This window comes from Colletes gigas, unplaced genomic scaffold (assembly GCF_013123115.1).
Source record: "Colletes gigas isolate AHSC1104 unplaced genomic scaffold, ASM1312311v1 Colletes_gigas_Sc00004, whole genome shotgun sequence".
In the NCBI taxonomy this organism is placed as follows: Eukaryota; Metazoa; Arthropoda; class Insecta; order Hymenoptera; family Colletidae; genus Colletes; species Colletes gigas.
Genome location: NW_025106633.1, coordinates 3,229,877 through 3,255,267, shown reverse-complemented (window position 1 = coordinate 3,255,267; position 25,391 = coordinate 3,229,877). Strand labels below are relative to the sequence as shown.

Below are 25,391 nucleotides of genomic sequence, written 5' to 3'. Positions count from 1 at the left end.
GCTACGCGCGTCTTCGCTCCGTTCTTCCCTCTCGGGCTGTCTACTAGCGATGGGATCAATCCAATGACATACTGCATCCTCCGCGAGAAGTTGCCAACCGAAAGGAATGCGGGTCTGATTGACGCCCCCCTATTATAGTTTAGCGATTGACGAGCCCACGGGCCCTATTGGCTGACGTGACGATGAGTGGAGCAAGAGAAATACCGTCCCACTAGCCAAGTTCTCGAGAATGCACAGTACTCGTATTTTTATTGCAATCCGCTGTGTTGACAGTTACATCAACCCTATCAAGTGTATCAAGTAATCCTCCATTAGTTCATTATTTTTTGAGTGCTTTAAAGTTTAGTTGATTTCCATTCACCAGATTGGTAAAAATCACCATTAAGTAAAGTAACTTTGAGATCGAGAGTCCACTTAAGGGTTAAATTACAGTTTCCTTTCAATTAGTGTTACCATTACCAGCAACGATACAAACACTTTGTATAGTAATTCTCTAGACTGTCACCGAACCTAATCCCGACTCTCGAAGAACCCCCATTATGTCATCAGTTGTACCAAGCTGTCCGAACAAAATATATTTGTGTCTATTCGAAAGTAGTAAATTTTTATCGTTGACCATAGAATGGATCAATGGTTGTAGTTTGTGAGGTGGTTGATCCCATCGCTAGGCATCGCTAGCGAACAGCCTTTGGGGGTCCTCTGGAGTGGATTCAGTTCTCCCTCGCTCGTTTCAACCCCCTTCCGGGCGAACCCTCGTCTTCGGCCCTCAACCCTATCTCGTTGCTGTAACTAACGTCGCTAAATTTTCGCATACAGCGGGGGCGGCGCTCACCTGCAGTGCAGCAGGGCGCGGGTGCAGTCGGCCGTCCACTGGATCTGAGTGGACGTAATTCCTGGCTGGCTCGGCCACTCTTTCACCCACCTGTCGCGTCTCGCGGTCATTTTTCGCAGCGCCAACCGACACTGCCTCAACATGTCGCGCAGGCTCGTCCTCATCGCGGTTTCTGCAATTGCGACACGGTACGGCAATTTTTTTCCACTGCCATTTCCTGGTCAACCGTTCACCCCGCCTCTCCCGCCCCTCACAAATCGCGTTGCAAAAACATATAGCTGAAATATCCGGGGGACCAGACGCCAAAATCGAGTTGGAGCGACAATAGTCTCGGAGAGAGGAATTTGTTTAAAACGTATGACATTTTCTCGTGATTTAATAAGAAATTGCAAGGGAAATTACTTTCGAGGTGTGAAGGAAACCAGAATCTGTGGGGGATTGTTCAATAATTAGGTGAGACGAGTCATTGTAGACAACTTTGGGAAAGAGCAATGTGTCATGAAGTTTCCTCGTGAAGAAGCAATCTTGGGTTCCCTCCAAGCATATTTTTTTCAAAGAAGGAGGAAGTGTCCTCGTTCGAAAAGTATAAAATTTGCAAATATCATGTAACGTGCAACACGTTTAAATTTTGAAACTTTGTTACTTTAAAATATTAACGCGTGGTAGCAGCGACAGGGAATTAAATAATGTTTCTTTTTCGCGATTAGGAAACTATTACTCGGCACTTAGCCCCTCCGGTAGTTCCACTCTACATTTGTCGCTGGACCCGGAAGGAGGTTCTTTAAAAATAGGGGATGAAAGGACGAGAACGAAACGCGTTAACCCTTTTTTTCCCCCCCGGCGGTGGGATACGCCTGCTGGGACAGGTTGCACGGGGTGAAATCGGATTTTCGACGGGGGATGCAACGAATGAGCGTTTGAGGGATCGGGAGGGGTCGAGGCGGGGCAAAGGTCTGGAAGTCTTTAGCTTCCTTTTTTTTCCCCCCCCTACGAACTTCACCGTCTGTGTCTGTCGGACGAAATTTCTCGCTAAATTTTAGTCCCGATGAATTCTAAATTTACTTAGCGCTGGAGCTGACGGCCAGAGCGCGGAGCGTTTAATTCTATGAAGTTATTCGATTTAATTCCGAATTGTTTAATGGGGGGGTCGTCGTGTACGTCATTGGTAGTTAATTTCAATTTAAGACAACTAAACGGTTACCTAATAAAGTTCCATAGGTACTTGAACAAAAAAGAAATATACTTCTTTAACTGCCCCCTTACAACGACCTAGAGTAACGATTATATCTCTATTTAATTTTGTTATTGGACTTGCCAATGTCACAGAGCCATTTTTCGACTTGATTCTCCACGACAACCGGTTGCGTGAAGTCGACGGTCTCCCCCTCGCTGGAAGCCATTCCGTAGGCCAATTGTTTCCCAGCAAGAGACTGGAAGATTGCAAAGAGTTTCAGTTTACGATTAAAATTAATAGGAATAAATTTTTATCGATCGATCGATAGACGTACTTTACCAAAAGCCAGGGACTTGATATTTTCGAACAGTTTCTTGACGTGAGGTTGTATCATTTCCGGTTTCTTCGCGTTCCCGAGGATCTCCAGCAGATCGTCGTTGGAGATGAAGTAGAACCTCGGGAAGACGTTTCGTTTGGTTTCGAGGTACTGTTCGAGGGCTCGTTGCATCAACTCCAGGCTATCGTTGATTTTATTCAGAACTTCGAGCAGCCCCGCTGGAGGAAAGCGTCAGGGATGGGTACGGAGCGAAGAAAAAATGCAATTCTTCCGGTAGACCGGATTTACATTATTTTACAGCGCGACCGTCGTGTCGACGAGCCGGGTTCTTTTATCTTTTCCCTCCAACCAGCCAACAACGAAGCTATCTACATTTTCTTCTCCCTTTTCCTTCTCGTTCCCGACAGAATTGCATGGATATTACAAGCGTCTATCCCCCCCGCGCGTATTACGATGCATATGCGCGTATTTTACGTCCCGACCATTTTTCGAGGCATTAGAGTGTCGCGAAAGATGCTGCACCCATCAAATCCTTAAATTCGTTAAGTGAGAACCACGATAAAATAATCCTTATTAACACGTCGGCTGCCGGTCTAAAACCGTAAAATCGTTTACGAGACCAACGCTTTCATTTTAGGCAATTATAAACTACACAACTTCAAACTTGTCGTAGCACTTGCTTTCGTAATTTCGCTAAAATTTATGAACCCTGTACAAATTTATTTTCTTTAACGTTTCAACTTGAGAATTAATTGTTCCAATTCCACCGTTAAAAGTTCTGTCGCCCATATACGGATGTCGTGGCAGTCAAAATGTTAATTATCATGGTGTCTCAAGTTTATTCGACTATATTAAGTTATATTCGATAGTTCTGATAGTTTTCCCGTATGGTTTAGCAGTTTCTCCAGGCGAAGGGTTAAGTAGCTTCCGGTCTGTTTATTTTCTCAAAGACACGTACGCGGATCGTGCGTGGCAGGCAGCGCCAAAGCTCGCGACGCCATCCGCGACGTGATTTCGGTCCACTGATTCGTCAGCTTGTCGTAGTTGTGAGTTTCCTTAGGCAGCTGCTTCCTGATGTCTTCCGTGGTGAATATATTGTCCATGTAGATGTAACCCCGTTGAATCACCAGAGTCATCTCGAGGATCTCGCCCACGGCAGACAGCGTTCGTTCCCAATAATCGACCTCATCAGCGAACGGTTCGACGAACCTGTATCGCAACAGTTGAACCGTAGATCATCGAACCATAAAGCAGATCAGTTTTAGGATACATCTACAGAACCTGGTTGTTTTCATCGCTGAAAGTTGGACCTGCTGCTCGTCCAGCACTTGCATTATGTCCTCTGTGGACACCAGCTTGTACATACCTCTGTCTTTGTAAGGCACCATGTCTATTGGCATGGTTTTCCAAACCTCGCGAATTTGTTTCAGACCCTAGGATTCACGACAATAAAAAATGAAGCAGAAATTGTGTTAGACACCTGTAAACACGATCTGGCAAGCTTTTTGTTCGAGGACGCCCCAAGGATTGCCTTAGTGGACCCTAAGTTCTCCTCGAACTCTCCGATGTTAGCCATACCCATTCCACAAACAATTGCACAAACTAATTCACCGATATCGGTGCACCGTTTACTAACAAGTTCGATGGCCAGTTCCATCGTGGCTGCGTTCGAAATCTCGCCGATCTGTTCTGCGAAATTCTGCAGCTGCATCTCGGCAATTAGCTCCAGGGTGAATGTCTCTGACGTCTCGTCGAAGTCCCGGCCGATAGTTTCTTTGAGCTTGGACCAGTGTCGAGGCCTCATCGCCGGGTTCTTCAGGTCGGTGATCAACGGAAGAGTGCGTCTGAACTTGTCCACTTGCATCCTGCAACAGTTTCCGTCGCTTCTGTAATTGTCGAGTCAAGATTGGAAGAATCTCCTGGAAAAGGAGCTGGAGTATTTCTGAATATCAGGAAACTTGTCAACTTGGTCGATGTCCTCCGCTTGATAGAGGTTCAGGATCTCTGTCTCGGTTTTCAAGAATCAAGCAATACTCTTTTTAGGGACTGTGATCAATGATCACCTTGAATACTCGAGGATCTCCCAATTCTTCTCCCTAAGCTCTCTGCTGAGGCGGGTCAACTTCCTGAACAGGACGTTCGCAGTATCCTCCATTTCCTCCATATTGATGTCCCAAAAGTTGTCGGTCCTGTATCTGTCCCAAGCCTCGCACCACTCGTCGGTGATTTGCCACACCAGCTCGATGGCCGTCAGATCCTGCAAACGAGTACTCGTGCACAAGTTCGGGAACTAGCGGCGTCTCGTTTACCTTTTCCAGCTGTATCAGCTCGACGTTGTCCGGATGGTTGATGCCAAACGTCAACAGCTGCGACTTCAGTTTTCTCTCCCTGCTCTTCAGAGTGTGGATCTCTCTTCGAAGTAGGTCTATCCAGCTGAAGGCGTCTGCGTCGTTGAATAATTAATACACAGAACTGTACCGTAACGGGTACCATTTTTACCTTTCACCGTCCAATCGGACGTGAAGGGACCAACGTCGGCGAATTTACCCACCAGGGCCGTGACTTCGTCTTTGAACATCAGAGCATCTTGCAACAAAATTCCCTTGAACTCATCCTGGAATCAACAATTAACCAAATTCTGTTAAATATTTTATTTTCAGATAGATAAAGTTTGCTCTTAACGAACAAACGAAAGACATAAAGGCTTGCCTTCTTCTCCGCCAGCATGACTTCGCATTTAGCAAGCAATTCTAAGTATGCGGCCCACGAAGGCTTTACGTGGTTCAATTTCCTTCTGAAGTCGAACGTCAGAGTCACCTCGTACTTCTCTGCAACGGAATCGAGGATAGGGAGGGGGAGGGTGAGAAGAACAACAATTAAACGTCTCTCGGAGAAGTGACCTGGTATTTTCTCTCGCGTGGGGTATCGATCCCCTCGGTTTTCGACGAAAACGGAGGAACGTTTAAAGGTTTACCCAGGGTCTGGTGTTGCTCGTGGATCTTCGGGAATTCCTCCTCCTCTTTCGGAATCTCGGCGGTGAGTCTCTCGTACAACTGCATTGAGTATTGCATACTGATCAGGTCCGTCGGTTCCCTCGATATTCTGCGAACGAATAAATTTACGTTTGCCACTCGCCGCTAAACTCGGGAATACTCGACGAAAAAATTTACGACGACTCGCTGGACGGGCTGGAGCTTTCGGATCGAGTCTATGGACGTAGACGAACGACTAAGAAGTCGAAGAATTTTAAGTCTCTGAGAAATAAAAGAGTCATGGTGAACTATTGAAACGCTGATGCGTGTTGTCCTCTGTACAGCTCTCTCTCTTTCTCTTAAATACCAAAGCTGACGAGCTTTACATGGAATTCGACTTCGGCAAAAGAGTAGATATTATCCGGATTAGTAATTAATTTGCAATTGAAACAGAATTCAATTTGTGCTTTGTCTCACTTCAGGCAGAGGGTGAGGACTATTTGGATGAGTGGTTCTCTGATAAATGGTCGTGGAGGGACCAATTGCTCCTCGAATCTACTTGATTGCTATTTGAGGAGCATCTAAACCCCACCTAAAACCCTGATTATTACCCGAGGCGGGTCTGAGGCTGCCAGTAAATCCGAGAAATACTTGAACATTTTCGGTGCATCAGAAAGTGTATAATGATACATTTCCAGATTAGTTTCCAAACTAGAAATATTCGATTCGGTGCGCTTCTTTTGAAATTAACTTTGAGACGGAACGGTAAAAGAGAAACGAAAGTTCGACGGATTTCGTTAAACTCACCTTTATAGCTTTTTTCGACGTTGAGCAACTCTGTGAACTTTCGTTGATAAAGATTTTTTTGCTTCAAGCGAATATAACGAGACTCGCGATTGGAATGGATTTTATTTTCGAATCGATACGATTGGAAGTAATATAAAGAATAATATACTAACTTTTTCGAATTCTCAGCGATGTAGTGATAAACGTGGTTCACCATGTTCTCAGTTTGCCGTTGCAGCAGTGCAATTAATTTTTGTTGCCAGAGCGAGCACTCTTCGATGATCGCGCCCTTCAACCTATCAGCGTTCACGTCGAGGAAGTGTACAGTCATCACAGTTTCCTGCATCTGGACGTTGTTGGCTATCAAACTGTACTTGGCGATGTCGCCATCGTAAGACTCAGCCGTGGGCCTCAGCTTCTCATATCTGAAGCAGTTTATAAACGATCCATCGATCATCAACGATGAGGTTCTTCGGTAATCTCAGAGTCACCTCTGAATGTACATGTCCCTGTTCACCTCCCACACTTCCTGGAACGGTTCCCAGCTCTTCAGATAATTTTGTATCTGAACAAAGCAGAAACTGACCTCTGGAATGTTAAAAATATCATTGTTATTTGAGAACGAACGGATTCGGGAAGCGTATAAGAATATAACCGTCGTTGAGCTTTTGTTGCAGGTCGAGGAGCTCTGCGTTCTTCTCGAAGCTCATCCAGAACTTTTGGATCGGCTCGTAGAACTTGAACCTGTTCACCAGTGGATGAACCTGTTGTACTGGCTCCAGCAGGTTGTCGAAGACCACCGAGATCACCGACGAAATGTCCATCAGGTTCGGTGTGAAAGTTATCTGGAGATATAATTTCTCTCCTCGAAGTCAATCGATTTTTAGAAATATGAAACGCACCTTATTATCGACGAGGTCAGCGTGCATTAGAATGAAAGGCGATGGAGGGGTGGTTCCATCCCCGTGGAGGGCCGTGTACATGGCCTCCAAGGATCCTCCGAGACACAGCCTGAGGGACTCCGCGATCACCACGTCGATCCTGATCAGGTAGTTCTTCCATTCTTGCAGACACTGTCGATTTCGCGGTCAGTTAGCAGTTTCGAGGCCGGAATCTCCAAGGATCGAGGAAGTTCGTCGATCCTCCGTGACCTGGGGAACGTTTACACCGGGTCGAGGGTCGCGATTCTTGGCGAACTTCCGCATTAACGGTACCGGGGACACGTGCTCCTGGCGGCAGTCACGTCACGCAGCGACGTATCGTAACGCGGATCGGCCTGGACTACGTTTCCGGTGTTCTGGCGTACGAAAATTGCTCCGTGGAGCCCGCGGGAATAACACCGGGAGATTTCGCGAGAATTCTGCACCCGGATAGTGCTTGCGTTTGTTGCCGATGGGAGGAGGAAACGAACTAGACAACGCCAAGCGAATGAGATTGCACTGACGAAACGACGCTGTACTCTTTTCCGTGAAACTCGTCTATTATTGCAACGAAATGCATCGGAGTATTTGTGTACTGGCCTTTGGAAGCGTATCGATTAGCAGACGAAATTTCAGTTTAACGTGTCGTTATTTTAAGCGAATTATAAATATAACATTAACCCAGTGAGTGTGATTCATGGGGGAAGGATTAATTTTGAGAGGGATAGGGGCGAAAATTAATACATAAAATAGAAATAGCTATTTCTGTATTCGCTGACGACGGAACACTGTACGGAGTATTGAAATTTAATCTCGCCTCCGTGCCCGGTTTAATCTCCTGGTTTTATCCGTTTTCTATAAAAGTGTTTAATAGCATAAACATGCTGGTAGGGTCAACATTGTGTTTATCGTAAACGTTGTTACAATATCACGTTTACCGTGAGGGTGAGAAAACTTGTAAACTCATGAAACACAGAGGGAAAATTGAAATTATCACGCGATATTCGAAGAAAGAGTAAAAATTTGGCCAAACATATAAGTAACAAGATAAAGAAGAGTTTACACGTGATAATAAATATCAAAATTGCACGAAGAACGTACTTCTGCGATGACCTCCTTGAATCCATCGTAGACGACCAGGACGTGCTGAACGATCGTCTTGTATTTGCTCAATATGTCCTCGAAGGTCGCGTTCCTGAAACAGAGAAGGGTTTCACCGATTTTCGAAAGTATTATTCAGCCCTGTTCTCACCTCACCCTCAGCAATTCCTGTTCCAGCTCCCTCAGCGTGTACGTGTAGTTCGGTCGGATCTTGATCATCGGCGTGTCGCAGATGTTCTCGGTGATCTTCATGATCTCGAAGTTCGAGTCTTTGTAAACGTCGATGAATTCTTGTAGCTGCAATCGAGAATCAACTTGGGAATAAAATATGTTTATCATTGAATCAAATTGCTCGTTAACGCCGGTAACGTATACTAATTAGCGATAATAATTGCAGCAGGGGTGGAGAGGCGGTACGAGCGGGCGGGGGCGTATCGCCCTTGGCTCCGTCCGAATTCCGTCGATTTGAACAGGGTAACGAATGGCCGCAAATGCGGCTCCGGATATCCGCTATTGTTATTCCGTAACGGCGGCACGCTCGCTTCTTGCTTAATTAAACAAACAAAGGCTGCGGACGGATCCCACTTGGCTGGGTCAAAATTTAATTTCGCCAGGACAGAACCGGACTCGCTGCATAAATTTTAGCTCGCATATAGGCGTCTCGCCCGACTCGGTAATGGCGATAGTGGGGCGAACGGGAGAAAGACGGAAAGAGAACGAGAGAGAGAGAGAGAGAGAGGCGAAAGCGTACATTTGCCGTTTGGTTAAAGCAATCCTCGATGTATGCGTCCACGTATTCCGAGTTCCATGTCAGCCTGGCTAAGCCGGGATTGATCTTCCTGTCTAGCTGGCGAATTAGTTCGTGGAACAGCTCGCGTTCCGAGTTTGACAACGCTGAAAAATAAAATGATCTTGTCTTTCGCGTCGCGGGACTCGATGTTGATTCCGATTGAAACCGCCCCCCCGAATGAAATCTACGTTGCGGAGTTATAACACCCCGTAGTTATTCGCGAGCGCGTTCAAACGGTAACTTTGTAACGCTAACGTATGTGCATACAGTAGCGTCTCGTTACTTGCGGCCGAATCGGGACCGCTGGATTGCAAACAGACAGCTTTGGGAGAGAATTCCAGAGCGAACGAGAAATTTGTCGATTCTGGTAAACTCGTTCAAAAAAGTGGCGATCGTCTAAACACGTCTCAGACAATGTCTACCCCGTTAAATATGATAATAATTTTAGACCATTGTAAAATTTGTTTCAGTACTTATTTCTGTAACCTTGTTAAAATTCACAAATTCTACCCAAATTTATTTCCTTCAACATCTTAACTTGAGAATTAATTTTTCTAGTATCATAGTGATAAATCCTGTCACGTATGAGTGACGTGACAGTCAAAGTGTTAAGCAACTTCCCTTGTGTATACACCAAAAGAAAAGAAGAGAGTTTAAAGATTGATATAGGATTAATTTCTCCAAAAAATGGCGACATACTTGCATAGAAAAATAGTGTAAAACTCGTTAGAGGGATTGTTTAGAGAAGAATTAATTGCGTGGAGGCGTTGTTCGCCGAATAGACGGTAGAATGGAGATTCCACAGTGTCTGGTTCCGCATCGAGACTTCATCCCGTCTGAATATTTCATAATTGTTGCCGCCCCTCTCATCGGTTGTAAGACGCCGCGTTAAAAGCAGGGAAGAAGACGCTCGAGGTATTTTCGTAGGACTGTGCTCGAACAACTATTTCGCAATCTCGAGCAGTCAATATACAAACACGAAGTTCTCACGGGGGGGGGGGGGGGGGGCGGTTGCAACGCTCGAAACTTCGAAATATTTGCACGAACTCGTTCGACGCCCGCGGAACACGTGCCGAAGTCGACCGGATTTATATTAGCGAAAAAAGGTTTGGGTTTGGAGGGGGGGTTCAGATGGGGGTGGGATCGTGGGTGGAAAGCAAGAGTCCGCCCGACAGATTGCTTTCGACGGCCAACTGTTTCCGTTTCACCCGCGAATCGATCGCTCGAACGTTGCGTTCGATCGGCGGTGGTGAGAGGTCTCGCAGAATGCGAGACTTTGATGGAAAGTTACGTCGCCAGCGCTAATTATTACTTTGCAACTCGGCGCATTCGGTGAACCCGATGTATCAGAAAATGTACGTTTAATGGAATTTCCTGCGGGGGTCGAACTTCCGTCGAAGTTCGGCAGAACGAATTTTGTGAATTTCCCCCGTCCGGGGGAAATTAATGGCGGGATGTGTTGCGAATTTCGTGATCGAAATGCTCGATAAAAAGACGAAATCGGAGAAACAAGTCGAACGTTCTCGGGGACCGGAACAGGAAATATTACGGATGTTCGATCGTTAACTATTCGTTATAAAATAAAACTTCACGAAGCCCTTTCCTTCGTTACCCCTTTTCTCCAAACCTCCATCGAAACCAAAATAACAACTCCTGTCGCAAAAATCGTTTTCCTCTTCCTGAATTAAAGAAGTTTCTGGTTTCGACCGCAAGATTTCTGTTAATAGTAATTCTAGTTTGTTTCTAATTCTAGTTCTGACCATCGATAACTTTGTTGTAGCCGATGACTACAGCCACGACGCTCTCGTAGACGTAGCACAGTGACTCCCATCTGTCGTATACGATCTGCACGTGGACCGGTATGGCGAAGTTCAGATTGATCCAATAAGCAGATTCGCGGCATAACGTTAAAATATCCGGGTCGATGTTGCACTCGAGCGAGTCGGGCTTCGCGTCGCTGTGCCGCATCAGAAAACGATCGAGGCGAACCCGTGGATTCTCGCCGGCCTCGTATATCCATTCGTTGTGTAGATCCGCCACCAAATCCTCGATCGATTTCATCAGAATATCGTGCTGCTCGTAGAGCTCCACGCTGAGGCCGCAGTAGGGCATCCACGCGGCCTCCTCCAGCATCTCCCTTGTTGATTGCAGACGAGCACCTTTCAGCCGAAGGTTCAACGCCCTGCCTGCATAATACGGCGTCATCGAAGGATATTCCTCCCTTTCGTCCAGGACCTCCTGCTTCGTTCGCTGGATATCGTCGCCGAACAGTTTCCATATCTGAGAAACGGAAACGTTCTTTTCCATCTCCTCTGCCTCTCAGGAATTATAGAGTCTGGACGAAAAGTTCGCCGACATTACGTGGAAACGGTCTGTTATTAATCTTAACAATTACGTAGCACGATATCGAGCTCGAAGTACTTCCGTTTTATACAGTTAAAATTACTCTTTTCAATTTGCTAGTCATTTATTTTTTTCATCGAATGTTCGACCCCTGAAAAGTTTTTAGTGCATACATTATTTTTCTTATGAATGGAAAGGGACCCAAGAATTTGTATAAACCTAATCTCCATACGTACTCGATTTGAATTTTGCAAGTTTGGAAGTTTATTTAGTCGTTGTCTATTCTTGTAAATTTTCCCTCGAGCCTACAAGGGATTAAAATTGCTATCCAGAGAAGATAGAAATATGTTAATAATTTTCGAACGGTTAACAATATTTTAACGAGATTTGCATGGATAGTAAAAAATATTTTCACGGTGTATTTTGCAAAATTTATATCCATCCTTCCCATTTATCCCCAACAAAGGGTTCGTACTAATCGTTAAAGGAAAAATATACTCCTACCGATTTTTATGAAAAACTGCCTCAATTGTACCTCCGTTTAATGCTCGTTTAGATGACATAAGTGGGTTGTTGGGACAATTTATAGTTTACGAGATATAACGTTTATGCTCGCAGTAACGAGCTTGTAGCTTGTAACTTGAAATAATGCTGCAATCAATCTTAACGCGTTTTGTACGGTATTCGTAAGGTTCATTATCCTCCTTGTTCCTAATGTTCTTTCCCTAAATAAATAATCTCTCTACGCTTCGAGTTATTCCGAGCTCGATGATTCTAATCGAATTTAACAATATTGTATTGTTCCAGGTATACGAGCGTTTAAAATCTACTTTTCTACCTCGTTTGTCTTCACGTCGAATAGATGCTTCAGCTTCTCGCGGTTCATATAATTGTAGAATCCTTGGAGGTTCTCGATCCCCTCCTGGACGTTGTGCATCCCCACGAACGCAGACGTTACCAGGTTCTCGATCATGACCTCAAGATCCTTTAACTCCGAACGGAAGGCGAATATGTCCTCGTGCCACGTACCCTGGTGTACGTCGAAGATCTTGTGAGAGATCTGCTCGATCTTTTGCAACGCCTCGTGAAACAGTCTCTCGATCTTCTGGCACCCCCTCTCGTACTCATCCCCCTTCGTCCCACTGAACATTGGTCTCACATCGTCCACCGTTTCGTCCATTCTGCGTACACCAATCATAATTATTCGTACCCAATTTCATCCTCCAGTTTTGTTACCTACGTCTAAAAGACGAAGCGCGAAGCGTTTACGAAATTTAATAGGAAAAAAAATGTCTCGTGACGGTTCTGGCCGCTTCTTTAATTTCGCGGGGAACACGCGGGGATGTGAAGAGGCTGGTTGATTACCTGGCAAAATCGATCATCGCCTGACAGGTCTCAATCATGTCGTGGCACCTGCCGATGAAAATATCAATATGACGGAATATATTGTCTATGTTTAAATCCCACGGTAGATGCGTGATGGTGGTGTGGGCGTACGCTATCTGAAAGCCAAGGGGTCTCGTCAGCAGGGGGGGGACGAAAGAGTCGTTGGTGAAATTTATATTACGCGAGGACAAGCGCGGCGGTTTAATATCCGGCTCGCGGCGCGACGTGACGAAATCGATCGCGGAAAATGCACGGGGACTTAAAGCGGATAAATAAGGGAGATCGATATTCTGTCTCCGTGTCGCCTCTGCTCTCTTTCGATTCTCCATTATCGGGCGGACCGTGTACTTCGCGAACCCATCAAGATCGAACCCGAAAAGGGAACAGGAATTTTATAAAAAAAATCGTTCCCAAGTCTTGTGACTTTAAAAGATAATATCTCTAATACAAATGGTTTGCTAATATATTAAAACATGAATCTTTTAACTTATCTTTTCAATTAATTGTTTAACGCTTTAGCTTTGCTGGAAAATTCGGTTGGTTAAATAATTCGCGGGAATATCTGATAACAGCATTTGAATAAAATACTGCAGAAAGCAACTCGACGACACGAGAGCACGCGTGTTCAGCGTACCGTGCACAGAGACAGTCTACAACTGACTCTGCACGGGGTCTACACGCAAGGACTCCGGGCTGCATCCTCGAGAATGCACGCTTGGAACGTTCCAAAAACCCTACGGTGTATTCCCGGCGCAGCGATGCATGGTCACGTATAAACTAAGTCCACGATTTTCTAACAACAATGAAACGGGCAAACGCGAAACTACAAAAAGGAATAACGCAAACATCGGGGAAACGTTCCCGGGAGTCCAAAGGACACCGTCCTCGCCGGGCGCGAATTCAACGAATCGCAGCTTTTCGGATAGCCGTTTAAAAAAAAATCCCTCTTGTACGCGGTGCCGGATTTTTTGAAAGTCAATTTGTCAATCAATTTCGGGAAGGGCGGCTTTATTCGGTTGGAAAGCATCGAAGCGTTTTACAGAGGACCGGAAAGCATGGACGAAAAACGTCATTCGGTATCTTGACACGAATCAGAATCGTTTTTTTTTTTTTTTTTTTTAATTGTGCATTCTTTACCTTCCTTTTTGTTTTGATTGCCAATCACGCAAAATACAAGTAGCGCACTGGGTCACGATTCATTTTTGAAAGGGACAGGCTCGTTCGTTCCGGACACTGAAGTGTTCAGTCAATGATTGCGATATGGAAAATTCAATAGTTTGTTTCGTAGCTCGACGAGGAGAAGTATCGTATCTCATCGCGCGTTTTCATTATTTTTTTTTTATTTAAATTGTCGACGCTGCGATTCCAGGTCACAATTCACTTTCGAAAGGGCTCGAGCATTATTAATTTCGGAGTCGGCGGCGGATCGTTTTATACAAAATTGAAGCACGGGTAAATTCAGAGCTCGTGATTGTTTCGTTTATCTTTCAACTCTCAATCGCTACGAGTATTTAGAGTACGCCGAATTACGTTTCATTTTTCAAAAGGGCGGTTTCAATCGTTTCGAAAACGATAAAATGTTCCGCGGAAAATTACGAAGCTCAAATTTCGATGCTGCGGGCGCACCGCGTATTGCGTGTTTCATACCGCGGTGAACATCGTCGCGTTCGCGTTTTTAATTCTGCAAATGGGAGGAAATAGCGCTAACTGTGCTTCGAAAAATGTTCTGGTTTCGTGTAAGGGACAAGTGCATGGGAAACGTGACGACCCTAAAATAAAAAACAGGAATAGAAGTTTTCTATTTAAAAAAAAAACGTGAAACAACATTGATCGTCCACCGTAAATATTTTCATTAATTAACCCTTGTTACCCAAGCGACGGAGCGTTCCAAATAATTAATTGTCGCCATCTGTCGCCCCCTTTCGAGGTGACGAAAGTAAATGGAGGCCATCCGGAGTGGCCGGACTGGCCGGACATAGGGTTAATAAATACTTGTTACAACGAAACAAGCAAACCCTCGACGATCCTCCCAAGGGAGACTTCGTTTGACCCTCGATCAGCGGCCAGTAATACGATTGTCGGGATTTCCCCTTCGCGAAAAATCGCAGAAACCCTGTAATTCGCCCCCGTTCGACCGCGAACGCGTCATGGCGCGATTCTCACCCCCTGTTCGCGCTTATCTGGCCGTACGAGGGACGCCTAAGTCTGCGGGGTTATTGTGACTTCCGCTTAACGCGAAAACTTGACCTCGTTCCATAACCACCGTTGGCTAACCGTCCCTCGACCCCCTCGGCAACAACGCACCCTAGTCGCTCGGATAAAACGCTAATCCCCGGCTGACAAATTATTTTCGAAGCCATTGTCCTCGTTCCCTTCGTCCACCGGAAGTACGACCGCCGAGAAGCTTCTGACGTTCTCTAATCCCTCGATAGGTTTATTCATCGAGACCATTATGTTTTACAAATTTAAGCTCCCCCGAAACAATCGAGACTTAATCCCAGCGCGACAGAACGAAACATTTTTTATTCATTTGGGAGTGAAATTTGTCTTTTTAATATTGCAATCGCTCGTAACGAAACTAACAAATTTAGTATGCAGGAATACGTGGATCATTTTAGTCCCTCGACTTCCCACTTGCATTTTAGAATTACCTATAAATTACCTATAATTGCAGAGAAAATAATCTTCAACGTTCATGAAAGGACTGCTGAACGACGCGAGCGCGGTTGCTTCGGATACTTGGGAAAGAGCCGTTAGGCAAAGTGAGGAGTTCTCGCGTTAAGCGGAAGTCACTATAATTGCACTCCGGTTCACAATGATTTCTACAGCGCCCTGGAACACGTCCCTTCGACGTTGCAATAATATTCGTCGTGGCAAGTGCTTAGTAGCGAGCTGTGATTAATCTTATCCTCCCCCTATCGCGTATTGTTGCAAAACAGTTCGAGAGATCGATAGTGTTCGACTATCGACACGGTCTCGGTCTTGATTCGGAATTAATAGTCCCTAAGCTGCTTGGAAAAACACTCTCAAACCGTGATATTCGTCTTAGAGGTTTCCTCTTTTCGTCAAATAATAATTATATATTAAATAAGTTAATATGTTTTCCTATAGGAACTATCAGCTTTTATCAGTTATACCTGAGAGTTCTCAGGTGCGAATATTACCTGTTTGTAGAGCGATTTGTAGTTTTCGCATGCCATCTCGCACTCGTTCAACGTTTTCATGGATTTTCTGGTTTTTCCCGCGAAGATTTCCCTCAGGTTGATGTAATTTCGACAGATGATGATCACCTGGTTGCTCAGCGCCTTGAACAGGTACTCTATCCTCTCGCGGCTGTTGTAGTACGGCGAGTTCAGCCAGATTACCCTGAACAGGTGAATTATTTTCGTCAGATGTTGCTCGATGTCCGACGGTTTCACGCATTTGTTCAGTTCCGCGGAGTCGGACTCCAGGATGCTCAGGTACTCGATGTTGGATCTTGCTTCCTTCACGCCATTCTCGATCTCGTCCTTCAGCGCCATGAATTGCCGAACGTAGGTGGATTGATTGATCGACAGGAACTCGGTTATCTTCTTCACGGTGGGCCTCTGGATCTGATGGTTCAACCCGCAGAGATTGTCGTCTGTTGCCACGGGAGAATTTTATTTCGTTAGGGTGGCATCTAAGGATTGAACACTGGGTTCTAAAATTTCATTTCTTTGTGACATTGTAAATTAGAAATTAATAGACCTTGTTTCGCTAAAGTAGCTGACAATTTAAGAAGCTAAGGGATAAATACTAATAAGTACTCAAATCTGAACATTCAATATTTATTAAAGTAGAGACGATGTTATGAACGTTCCAGGACCCAATTGACTCGAGATTCCACTGGATCACTAACAGCGATACATCCAAAATTCTTGCTCGTCCTCGAGGCAGAGCAACTCGTTGGGTGTAGCTTGTTCCTGGTCCGAGAGGGCGATCCTGATTTGAGTGGTCCAATAGGCTACCATACCCTCGAACCTCTTGACCAACTCCTTATCAGAGCTGACTTCGTCGCCGAGAACGATGTCATCACCCTCCCGAGGTACGTATATCACGGTTAAGCCCAGCATTTTGTACGCCAGGTCTGTTAGAGTGCACAGGAACGTGTCCACGCTCGTGTAGAAGTCCGTCTTCACGCATGTGTTTCGGACAAGTTAAGGAAGATGAAGAAACTTTGGGAAAGGAGTTCAGCGTAGGGTACATTTGTCTAGATAGAGGTTACTCGATCAGTTTCCCTTTCGATGATATGGGAAGTCATTTATGGCTAGTCGAGGCCCTGTGCCTTTCAAATGTTTACGTTTAAGTCGAGAAAGATGATCAAATCTAAGTTTTTTATTTTTCAGCTATTTTAAATCATATTTTCCATTTTACCAGAGTCTATAATCGCACTCATGTACTTTAATAATTTGTTTGTTTCATATCTGTGGAATGGCGCCAATCGAGTTGACTAAAATATTTTAAAAAATTCAGATATCACGTTCGATGATCCCTTACAATTTTGACTAAAAAAAAAATCCAATAATTATGCAAACAATCGCCCCCTTAATGGGAATCCCCCTTTAAGAAAAATACGCAAACTCCGCGTCGCGAGCGTGCCAAGAGTTTCGAATCGATTCGAAAGTGCAAAAAGTGCTCGGCACGGACGTCCGCGATTCCAGTCGCAATTAGAGAAACGTCCCTTCTATCCAGTTAGAATCCCGGGATCCATTAGAAATAACGAAGCGACTTCCGTACGAACGCGATGCAATCGTTTCTGACTGGACCGCCGAGTAATCCCGTTCCCGTGCAAGAGCAAACATCGACGCCGAATTTACCGAGCTGCGAGTTGCGCAGTGCATTTAGTCGAAAATTATGGTAATAATAACTTCGTCCAGCCCTTCCTGTTTCGGCCCATCCTCCCAGCCACCTCCCTTTCCCTACGAAGTTGCTGCAACAGGATTGCACACGGTCGAAGTTAGAAATTCAACTCTGTGACGCCTCCCTGACAGCTCGTTGTAACCCTAACTCGACACCATTTTATCTTTTCTTAGCAATAGAAACGATAATCGATCCTAGTAAAGTAAGTCACGTGCTTAAAATCTTTTTGACAGACGTTGGGGAAATAATTATAGAAGCAAAATGTGATTGTTACGTACGGTTAATTAACTGAAACAAGGTCCTGAAAAAAGTCTATTTAGCTACCAAACGAAGCAGACACGTAATAAATGCAGAGTAAATATAATCAGAGGTTTCAACGGGTCGCGAATCGGAGGATCGATTTTCCTGAATAATTGGTGGATCGTAAATCTTCTATTGCGCTTGCATCGCCTACTTCGCAGTTTCAGGCGTTATAAATCACGAATAAATCAATGATTCCCCGAGTAGGACAGCGCTAACTTTTATACCCGATTAAAACTGCCTAACTCGGGATCTAATTCGATCAAGTTTTCCTATTACTTTTCGGAACCTCCGCAATGAACCACCGTCTTACAGGTGTCATCGAGACTTGTAACTTCGGTGGACGTCCCTAGTGGCTCTAGAAACTTGGCCTTACAATTTAAAGTTCGAAAAGTAATAGTTAGCGAGGGTTAATTAAATAGGATGTAGTAGATATTAGTATCCGATAATAATTACTCGACTCGAGACTCATTCTGTATTGTTAACAATAAGAATTTATCATCGGAACCTTTAACTTCGTCGACCTTGGCAAACTGTGCTATAAATTTCAATCTAACAACTTAAAGCTAATTAACTCGTGAATTACACTTTACATCGTCTACCAGAATCTCCAACTTTGTCGATGTAGACTTCTCTAAGGATAGATTTCATTTTAACAACCGACCAAAGTTATTGAAATTGAGTCGTTTACTCGGATGTTCTTACATAAGGAAGAAGATGAAGTTAATTGAGACTTCTGAATCTAATATGACCAAAATCTGTAACTTCATCTACCTGGATATCATTTTTCGCCGACTTCAACTCATCCATTATCTTCTTACAGCGCCCATACTTAGAAAATAAAGCTAATGCAGCCTCCACAATGTTATTATCATCAGTTACCAGCTCATACTGTTCACTTCGTCGATCTTGTCAGACTTCTCTAATAACTTAACAAAGTTATTCCACTCATGAATCATAAACTTACATCGTTCACCGTGGGACCAGGTAAAGATAATTCAGTTTGTAGAATCTCTTCGCTGTTAATTACAAATTCACATTGCTCTGCAAAACCACTAATTTCGCTTGGCCCAGATTTCAGTTTAACAACCTGCGCAAGTTATCCCACCAGTGAGTCAACCACTTGGCTCTACTAACACCCAAAAAAGAAGCCGAATCGAATTTAAAACTCGGTTTCTACGATTCCCTATCAATTGCTCCAACTTCGCGGATCCAACCGATCAGCTATTATGATCCTTCGGTTTCGCGGTTGGGAATTAAACGTGGAGGCGTTCCAAGTGGGGCGTGCCAATTAAAGTTAACCCCGCGTATATTGTTTACCCCCTCGGGACAAGAAAAAAAGAAAAAAGGGCGCGGGAAAGTTTCGAAAGCTCGTTGAAGTATCGTTATGCGGCGGTTTCGGAACTTTTCGTTCCGGCGGCCTGACTAATTAAACACGAGTTAAACCGGAAGGGGATACTGTCTGGCCAGGTCTCGATGCGCAAGAAGATCGGCGCCAGCGTGTCCCGGACCAGCCTGAGTACGTGCATCTCCGACTTGTCGTTCACTGTGCCGAACAGCACGCAATCTCTGAAGCTGTCCATTCGAAACACCTCCTGCGGTTCCCTGACGAAGTAGGTGAACTCCTGCACGGGGATCACGGGAAACCCCAACGCCGCCATGACCCTACCGTACATCCGGTACACGCTGAGCACCGGGGACGCTGGGCTCAGAAAGAACTTCCGTACCAACGACTCGGTATAGTACGACCAATCGTCCGAGTCAGGCATGCCGCTCAGAGTGGTCATCTCCTTCACGCAGTTCACCTTCGAAGGGAGAAACAGCCATCTTTGAAATCTTTTAGTCTAGGGAACTAAATAATTTGGAAGTTCTATATCTATCTTTATGTGCTCACCAATTCCGACAGCTCCGTGTCGTCGTAAACAGGCCTGAGCTCCTCCTCGACATCCTCAACTTTGTACACTACAAAAGAGACGTGGGGTTCGATCATACGAAATTAAGATTTAAAGACCCTTAAACTGTTTTCTATTGGTAGAAAATATTCGGTACAGCAAATACGTTGATAGCGGACCGAATCCCGTTTAAGTAATTCGATATTTCGACTTTATCCGGTCGGTGTCAAGCGAGTCGGCCACGGCACGGCGGGTAAAACGGAAACAAATTCAGCGGGTGCCGGGATCGTTCGTTAGTCGTCGATTGGAAACGGTGGCGGTCGCGATGGGCACTCTTAAATCTGGCGGGCGAGTTAAATCGAAGACATTCGTTCCAAGAATCTCTCTTTCTCTGCTTCGTCCGTCCCGATGTCGTTTTTCTCCTGTCCTCTCCTCGTCCCGGTGGCAGCTAGCTTCGCCGCACAGCGTCGCGCGCAACCACCCCTTCAACCCCCCTCGTCCAAGGATACGTCTTTGCTCCTGGCAATCTAATAGGAACGATAAATCGCGAGCAGCTACTGAATCGGCGGAAGAGGAAACACGTTGGGTGATCGAGGCGCCGCGGGAGGACACGTTGCTGTAATTTATTGGCCTATGATAGCGAGCATTATGTAGATGGTAACGATGTCGTCTTCTCCGCTTCTTCTTCCCCGCCCTACGCCCGCGGGGGACTTATTACCGTCACGTAGCTTTCCGCGCCGATGGTTTTTCACGGTTTACACCGCGTCCCCGTCACGTTTCGATTGTACGTTTCCACGATTTCTGCCACTGACGGCGACGAACTTGAAGGATTTCTCGACCACCGATCGCCTCCATCGTTTTTTCTTCCCCGTCCACGTACGTTCGCCATCGCGAGTCGTGGAATAAAATAATTTTGAGAAGACGACACAAACTTTGCACAAATTATGGGTTTCTTAACGAGAAAGGGTGCATCGTGTTTTCGGAAATCTGCGAATTTCTCGGACGTCGATGCAGCGCGTGACGCGAGAACTCGCGATAGGCGAAGCGTCAGGCGATAATGGAAAATGTATCGCCGGCAGGGAGAACAACAACAACAACAAGCGAGGCACCCACGAACGCATTGTTCGTCGGACGATGTATTTTCGCCGACACGCTCGAAAATGCCTCGACACCGGTTGCCATCAAGGGTGGGAAAAGAAGGGGGAGAGCGGTGTGCGGAACGAAAATTAAAAATCACGCTGGTCAAAGCGACTAATCTTTCGAACACCCTGCGCGAACAGAATAATTCACCATTGCCGAGCGTTGATTATTTCGCAAGAAAAAAGCGCCGTGTTTTTCCATCGCGAAAAGCGTTTTTCGATCTGGCGATTTCGCGCGTCGACTATACGCAGACACGGGGGTCCGGCGTTTCTGTTGTTTATTAAATTTTCGTTAACAATGACGATAGTTCGTGCCTGTATGAGAATAAAAGCTTTTCGGTGTATAAGTCGATGCAATCATTTCGTTGTGTCGTACAATTGTTGATTGCTCTGTGTTCGTGTTCGTGTTCGGTGTGCGTGTGTCCTAACACTACGGGATGTTGAACAAAGTATTCTTCTTGCGGATTGAGCTTTTACTTTCCCGACTGTTAGTGAACGTAACGCTGGAACTATTACTCTTGGTCAATATTTGACTATCTCCTCCGCACGGTTTTTTTACAATTCACGATCTTTTGAGGCGATCCGTGTTCAAAACGTTAGATTCGATTTTCCTTTATGTCGCTGATGGTTTATAAAAAAATCATGCGACGACTTGTATGAATAAATTCTACGTATAACTTTCGAAATTTTGTACGCGCGCAAGTAGTTCGTCAGAAAATCATGAATGTGTGGACAAAATTAAATATTTTAATTGCTAGTAGCATAAGAAAGATTGGGTTTTATATTTTGCACCGTATTTCTAGCAATTTTCGAGAAATATTTATAAACGATTTTGTAGTTTTAATACAACACCGTGCTCGAGCAATTCACTAGTAATTTTCAATTTTAACGTCTGCACTTTGGTGCCTAAAATATGATGTCCATATCTGTCACCGTCAGAAAATGGCGAAGGGGTTACAAATGCTCGAATCGACTTATACATCAAGAAAAATTCGTTAACGACGCATCGATCGTGGGGCTGGTCGCGTCCCGACGCCGCTATAACGATTCCCAATAAAATCCTCGTCCAGTGGATTAACCCGTTACAATTTCGTTACACGCTCAACGCGAAAGTAATTCCTTTTTTTTTTCACGGGGGTAGGAAACGGGAACACGATCGAACTCCAGTGAATATCGTGGTAAACATTTTCACCACCAATATCGGTGTATTAACGCGCGCGAACGCGAGCAAGCGTCGCCATTGTCGACGTAATTGCGGGCACTTTGCGCGGCGCAACTCGCTTCGATTCGGACCTCCATTTGGAATTTTCGCAGTTAACACCGGAAACGGCAGGATCTTTCGAGTTCTTCGACAAGAATGGAGGCGATTTAACTCGACGATAATTGGTTGTGGTCATTGTTTCGTTAATTTGAAAGAAAACGACTTCCGAACGTCCGTGGGACTCCATCGGGGAGCAATTTTGTCGGTGATTCTTGATTAAGGACTGGACGATACCTTTTTTTCCTAGGCATATTGGCGATATCAGTGTTCAAAGACAGGGAATAAGGTTTTTAGCATTGGAGAAAAAGTTTTTAGACTTATTTTTTCTATCGATGCTTGCAATATTCGAGAATATTCTGAAGTTTTGAGAATTATCAGGGATCTTGGACATTCTTGGGAATTTTGATATTTTCGAGGACCGAACCTGACACTACCTGTCCTGGGATTAGGTTCTCCAAAAAATATTGCTTTGTTTCAATTGATCCAGTAAGAAAAATGGAGATGGCCGGTGCTCCAGACAGTGGGGACACAACTGTCCAAAAATGACTATTTACGAGGTCTGACAATAACTGTTATAGTAGGCGATCAGTCCTGGTGGCACTAGAATGCTTAATCCGGCCGACAACACGGTCGTTCGATTGACCCGGAACAATGGGAGCATCGATACGAACAGGCAGAGGGGTGAATTATGACGCTTAAGGTGGTCACTGGTCGACGATTAATCGGCCGTTCACGGTGTTGCAGAGTTCCTAATTTGTCTCCAGGATTATGGTAATTCGAGCCCAACCTCCATCCCTAGGTGTTCCTCGAACCAATTCGAGGGTAACGCGGTCAATTCGTCGCGGCTCTCCGATCTCGCTGGTTCCCACCCCAAAAGTAGGCAAACTAGATGAACCAATAACCCTGGTTGCCTATCGGGCGCGGTTACCTACGCGGTTGTATTCGAGCTGCGAACACCCGCGCCCGTTATCTCGGAATATCTAGCTGCTAGGCACGGGGATCCACAGGGCGGGACGGGAAACAGGAGAAAGGGAGAACGTTCCGACTACCCCGTCGAACAATTAATGTCGCGCGCTGGCTGCGGATGATCGAGGATGGTAATTCTAGGGTGGGACTCTCGTTGCGAAATCGACGATCGGATTTAATTTCGTATTAAGCCTCCGCGGTTGGACACTGGCGTAATCTTGCTCGTTCCACCCACCACCGGAGATTCCAATTTTCGGTTTCACATTTCCCACGCGTCCAACACCGAAAACAATTTTCTAGACGCGATCGTAGGCAAATATATGTAATAATAGAAATCAGTGTGTTGCTCGTAATTGCTATTTGGGCGAGGATCGATTCACGAAACGGGAAGATCGCCCTCGCGTGGAAGGTTAGGGACCGGAAGGAAGAGCCAAAAGACGACGGTAAAGTCGTTGGGAGTTGGCATTGGAGTCGGAGATGCGGTAAAAAACGAAGACTTTAATATTTTTCTCGTAAATCTTACTGTGCTTCTCCTCATCGTCGGTGGACTCAGCGTCCAAGTACTCTCTGTGCGGATCCGGCGGCGGCTGATCTTTAGCTTTAACTTTCCGCCTTTGCATTTTATTGACGGTTCGGCCTGCCGGCCTCGACGCCTCTCCCGCTCGAGAACTCTCCTTGCAGCTGATTTATGCGACCCGTCCGACTGTTACCGGCGCTCGCGAACCCTTTTTCCGTTTTCCGTCTTGCCCGTAGATATCGTCGAGTGCCACGAAGTTGCTCGATCCTCGAGGCGAGAACCGTGACGGACGGGATCTCGAGTGATCGTCGCTTGTCTCCAGCGTTCAAGATCGACCCTTCCACTTTCCGTCGACCGACGGAATCGATTCGCCTCGTCGAGGTGTCCCCCGCCGGTGGAACGAATTGTGTATTCAACGAGGAGGCGAGGGCCTCCAAGTTTACGTGGGTCTTCGAATATTTTTGGTGCTCCGTTGTTGCCCCAGATCCCCCTCCATCCATCGAAGCAGTTCCCATTCTGGGTTTCGAGAACTTCAATTTACATTTTACCCTCGTTCGTGTCTACTGAAAATACACCGTTTAATTGTCCAATAGTTTTGACGCTACAAATCCCACATATAGGTACGATACGTTTCTCGAAAAGCCTGCGTTTGCGCTCTCCGAATCAGGCTAACCCCAAAGCAGTAACCACGAGATTACGATGAAGTTTATTCGTCCGTGGCACGAGCAATAGTCTCGCGAACAAGCGTAAAAATCGTCTTTGGCAACGGGCATTGTCCGATATTCCCCGGAGTTATTTAAGTTTGGCATTGCCGCGCGATTCCGTGGGATCACCGTCGATGGATCTCGATATTTACAGCGCTCGGGAGTGTCACATCAATCTCGCAACGGGCTCCAATGGCCGTTCGGGTTGCTCGCAAATCCACGTCGTTTAGGTGGCCGGTGCATTAAACGGGATTTATATTTCCTCGAATAGGAGCCGATGGGATCGATCGGTATTGTCGGCCGGGAAGTAGTACCATTTTGCATCTTATTTAAAGGTTTGCCTGTCGCGCGGTAATAAAACCGGACCACGCCAACAGGACGTTGAACGAAGTTTATGGTGTTGCCACTTTTGTTGTCTCGGTTCCATCGAACTTCATCGTTTCCTTTCCTTTTCGTTCGAACCAGTGACCGGCTGGCCTTCCCACAGCTCGATTTACCTCTTTCGGAACAAATTGTGCAAAATCATGCATCGATACGGTAATCGAGTAAATTACCTTCGTCGATATTTGATGATACTTCGTGCTCTTAACAAACTTTGATAAATAGCGAAAATTGTAAACGAACAATGGGAAGCTTTGATTTATATTTCATCGAAAGGATGGTCGGCGAGATCGATCGGTATTGTCGGTCAGGGAACCGATACTATTTTGCATCTTATTTAAAGGTCGGATAATAAAACCGTGGCCCGCCAACGGGGCGTTAAAGGAAGTTTATGGTGTTGCCACTTTTGTTGTCTCGGTTCTATCGAATTTCATCGTTCCCTTTCTTCGAACCGGTGGCGTCGGGCTTTTGTGCCAGCGGATTTATGGATATTCCGCTGAAGACGAGCCGGATGAATTTGTAGTCCCGCGCGCACGGCGACTCTCCGTGAACCGGAAACGATAATATTCGCGAGTCTTGCGACTCCGGAACCGACCGGGACACGCGGACGTTGTAACACTGCTGGCGAAGTTACGGAGATTCCGTAACGATCGGGATAGGTTAAGAGCCGAATGTTGATATAACTCCTGAAACTGCCATAAGCAATCTG

At 45.5% G+C, this 25,391-nt stretch overlaps 1 protein-coding gene across 1 annotated transcript in view; it reads right to left on the bottom strand.

Moving 5' to 3' along the window:
• Positions 1-23,700, bottom strand: part of LOC122405117 (dynein axonemal heavy chain 2) — a 50,670-nt gene extending 26,970 nt beyond the window's left edge. Inside the window, exons 1-27 of the mRNA XM_043409629.1 lie at positions 23,604-23,700; positions 19,717-19,784; positions 19,282-19,627; positions 18,790-18,866; positions 16,522-16,795; positions 15,779-16,263; positions 12,621-12,757; positions 12,094-12,436; positions 10,673-11,192; positions 8,874-9,016; positions 8,274-8,419; positions 8,123-8,216; positions 7,004-7,174; positions 6,757-6,946; positions 6,593-6,689; positions 6,275-6,526; positions 5,318-5,445; positions 5,053-5,171; positions 4,843-4,957; positions 4,653-4,786; positions 4,407-4,600; positions 3,980-4,208; positions 3,625-3,776; positions 3,302-3,552; positions 2,341-2,561; positions 2,148-2,262; positions 833-1,004 (exon numbers count right to left, since the gene is read on the bottom strand). Coding sequence (XP_043265564.1) covers positions 833-1,004; positions 2,148-2,262; positions 2,341-2,561; positions 3,302-3,552; positions 3,625-3,776; positions 3,980-4,208; positions 4,407-4,600; positions 4,653-4,786; positions 4,843-4,957; positions 5,053-5,171; positions 5,318-5,445; positions 6,275-6,526; positions 6,593-6,689; positions 6,757-6,946; positions 7,004-7,174; positions 8,123-8,216; positions 8,274-8,419; positions 8,874-9,016; positions 10,673-11,192; positions 12,094-12,436; positions 12,621-12,757; positions 15,779-16,263; positions 16,522-16,795; positions 18,790-18,866; positions 19,282-19,627; positions 19,717-19,784; positions 23,604-23,700 — 5,270 coding nt within the window. The remainder of the gene's footprint in view (positions 1-832; positions 1,005-2,147; positions 2,263-2,340; positions 2,562-3,301; positions 3,553-3,624; positions 3,777-3,979; positions 4,209-4,406; positions 4,601-4,652; positions 4,787-4,842; positions 4,958-5,052; positions 5,172-5,317; positions 5,446-6,274; positions 6,527-6,592; positions 6,690-6,756; positions 6,947-7,003; positions 7,175-8,122; positions 8,217-8,273; positions 8,420-8,873; positions 9,017-10,672; positions 11,193-12,093; positions 12,437-12,620; positions 12,758-15,778; positions 16,264-16,521; positions 16,796-18,789; positions 18,867-19,281; positions 19,628-19,716; positions 19,785-23,603) is intronic.
• Between the last annotated feature and the right edge of the window lie 1,691 nt (positions 23,701-25,391).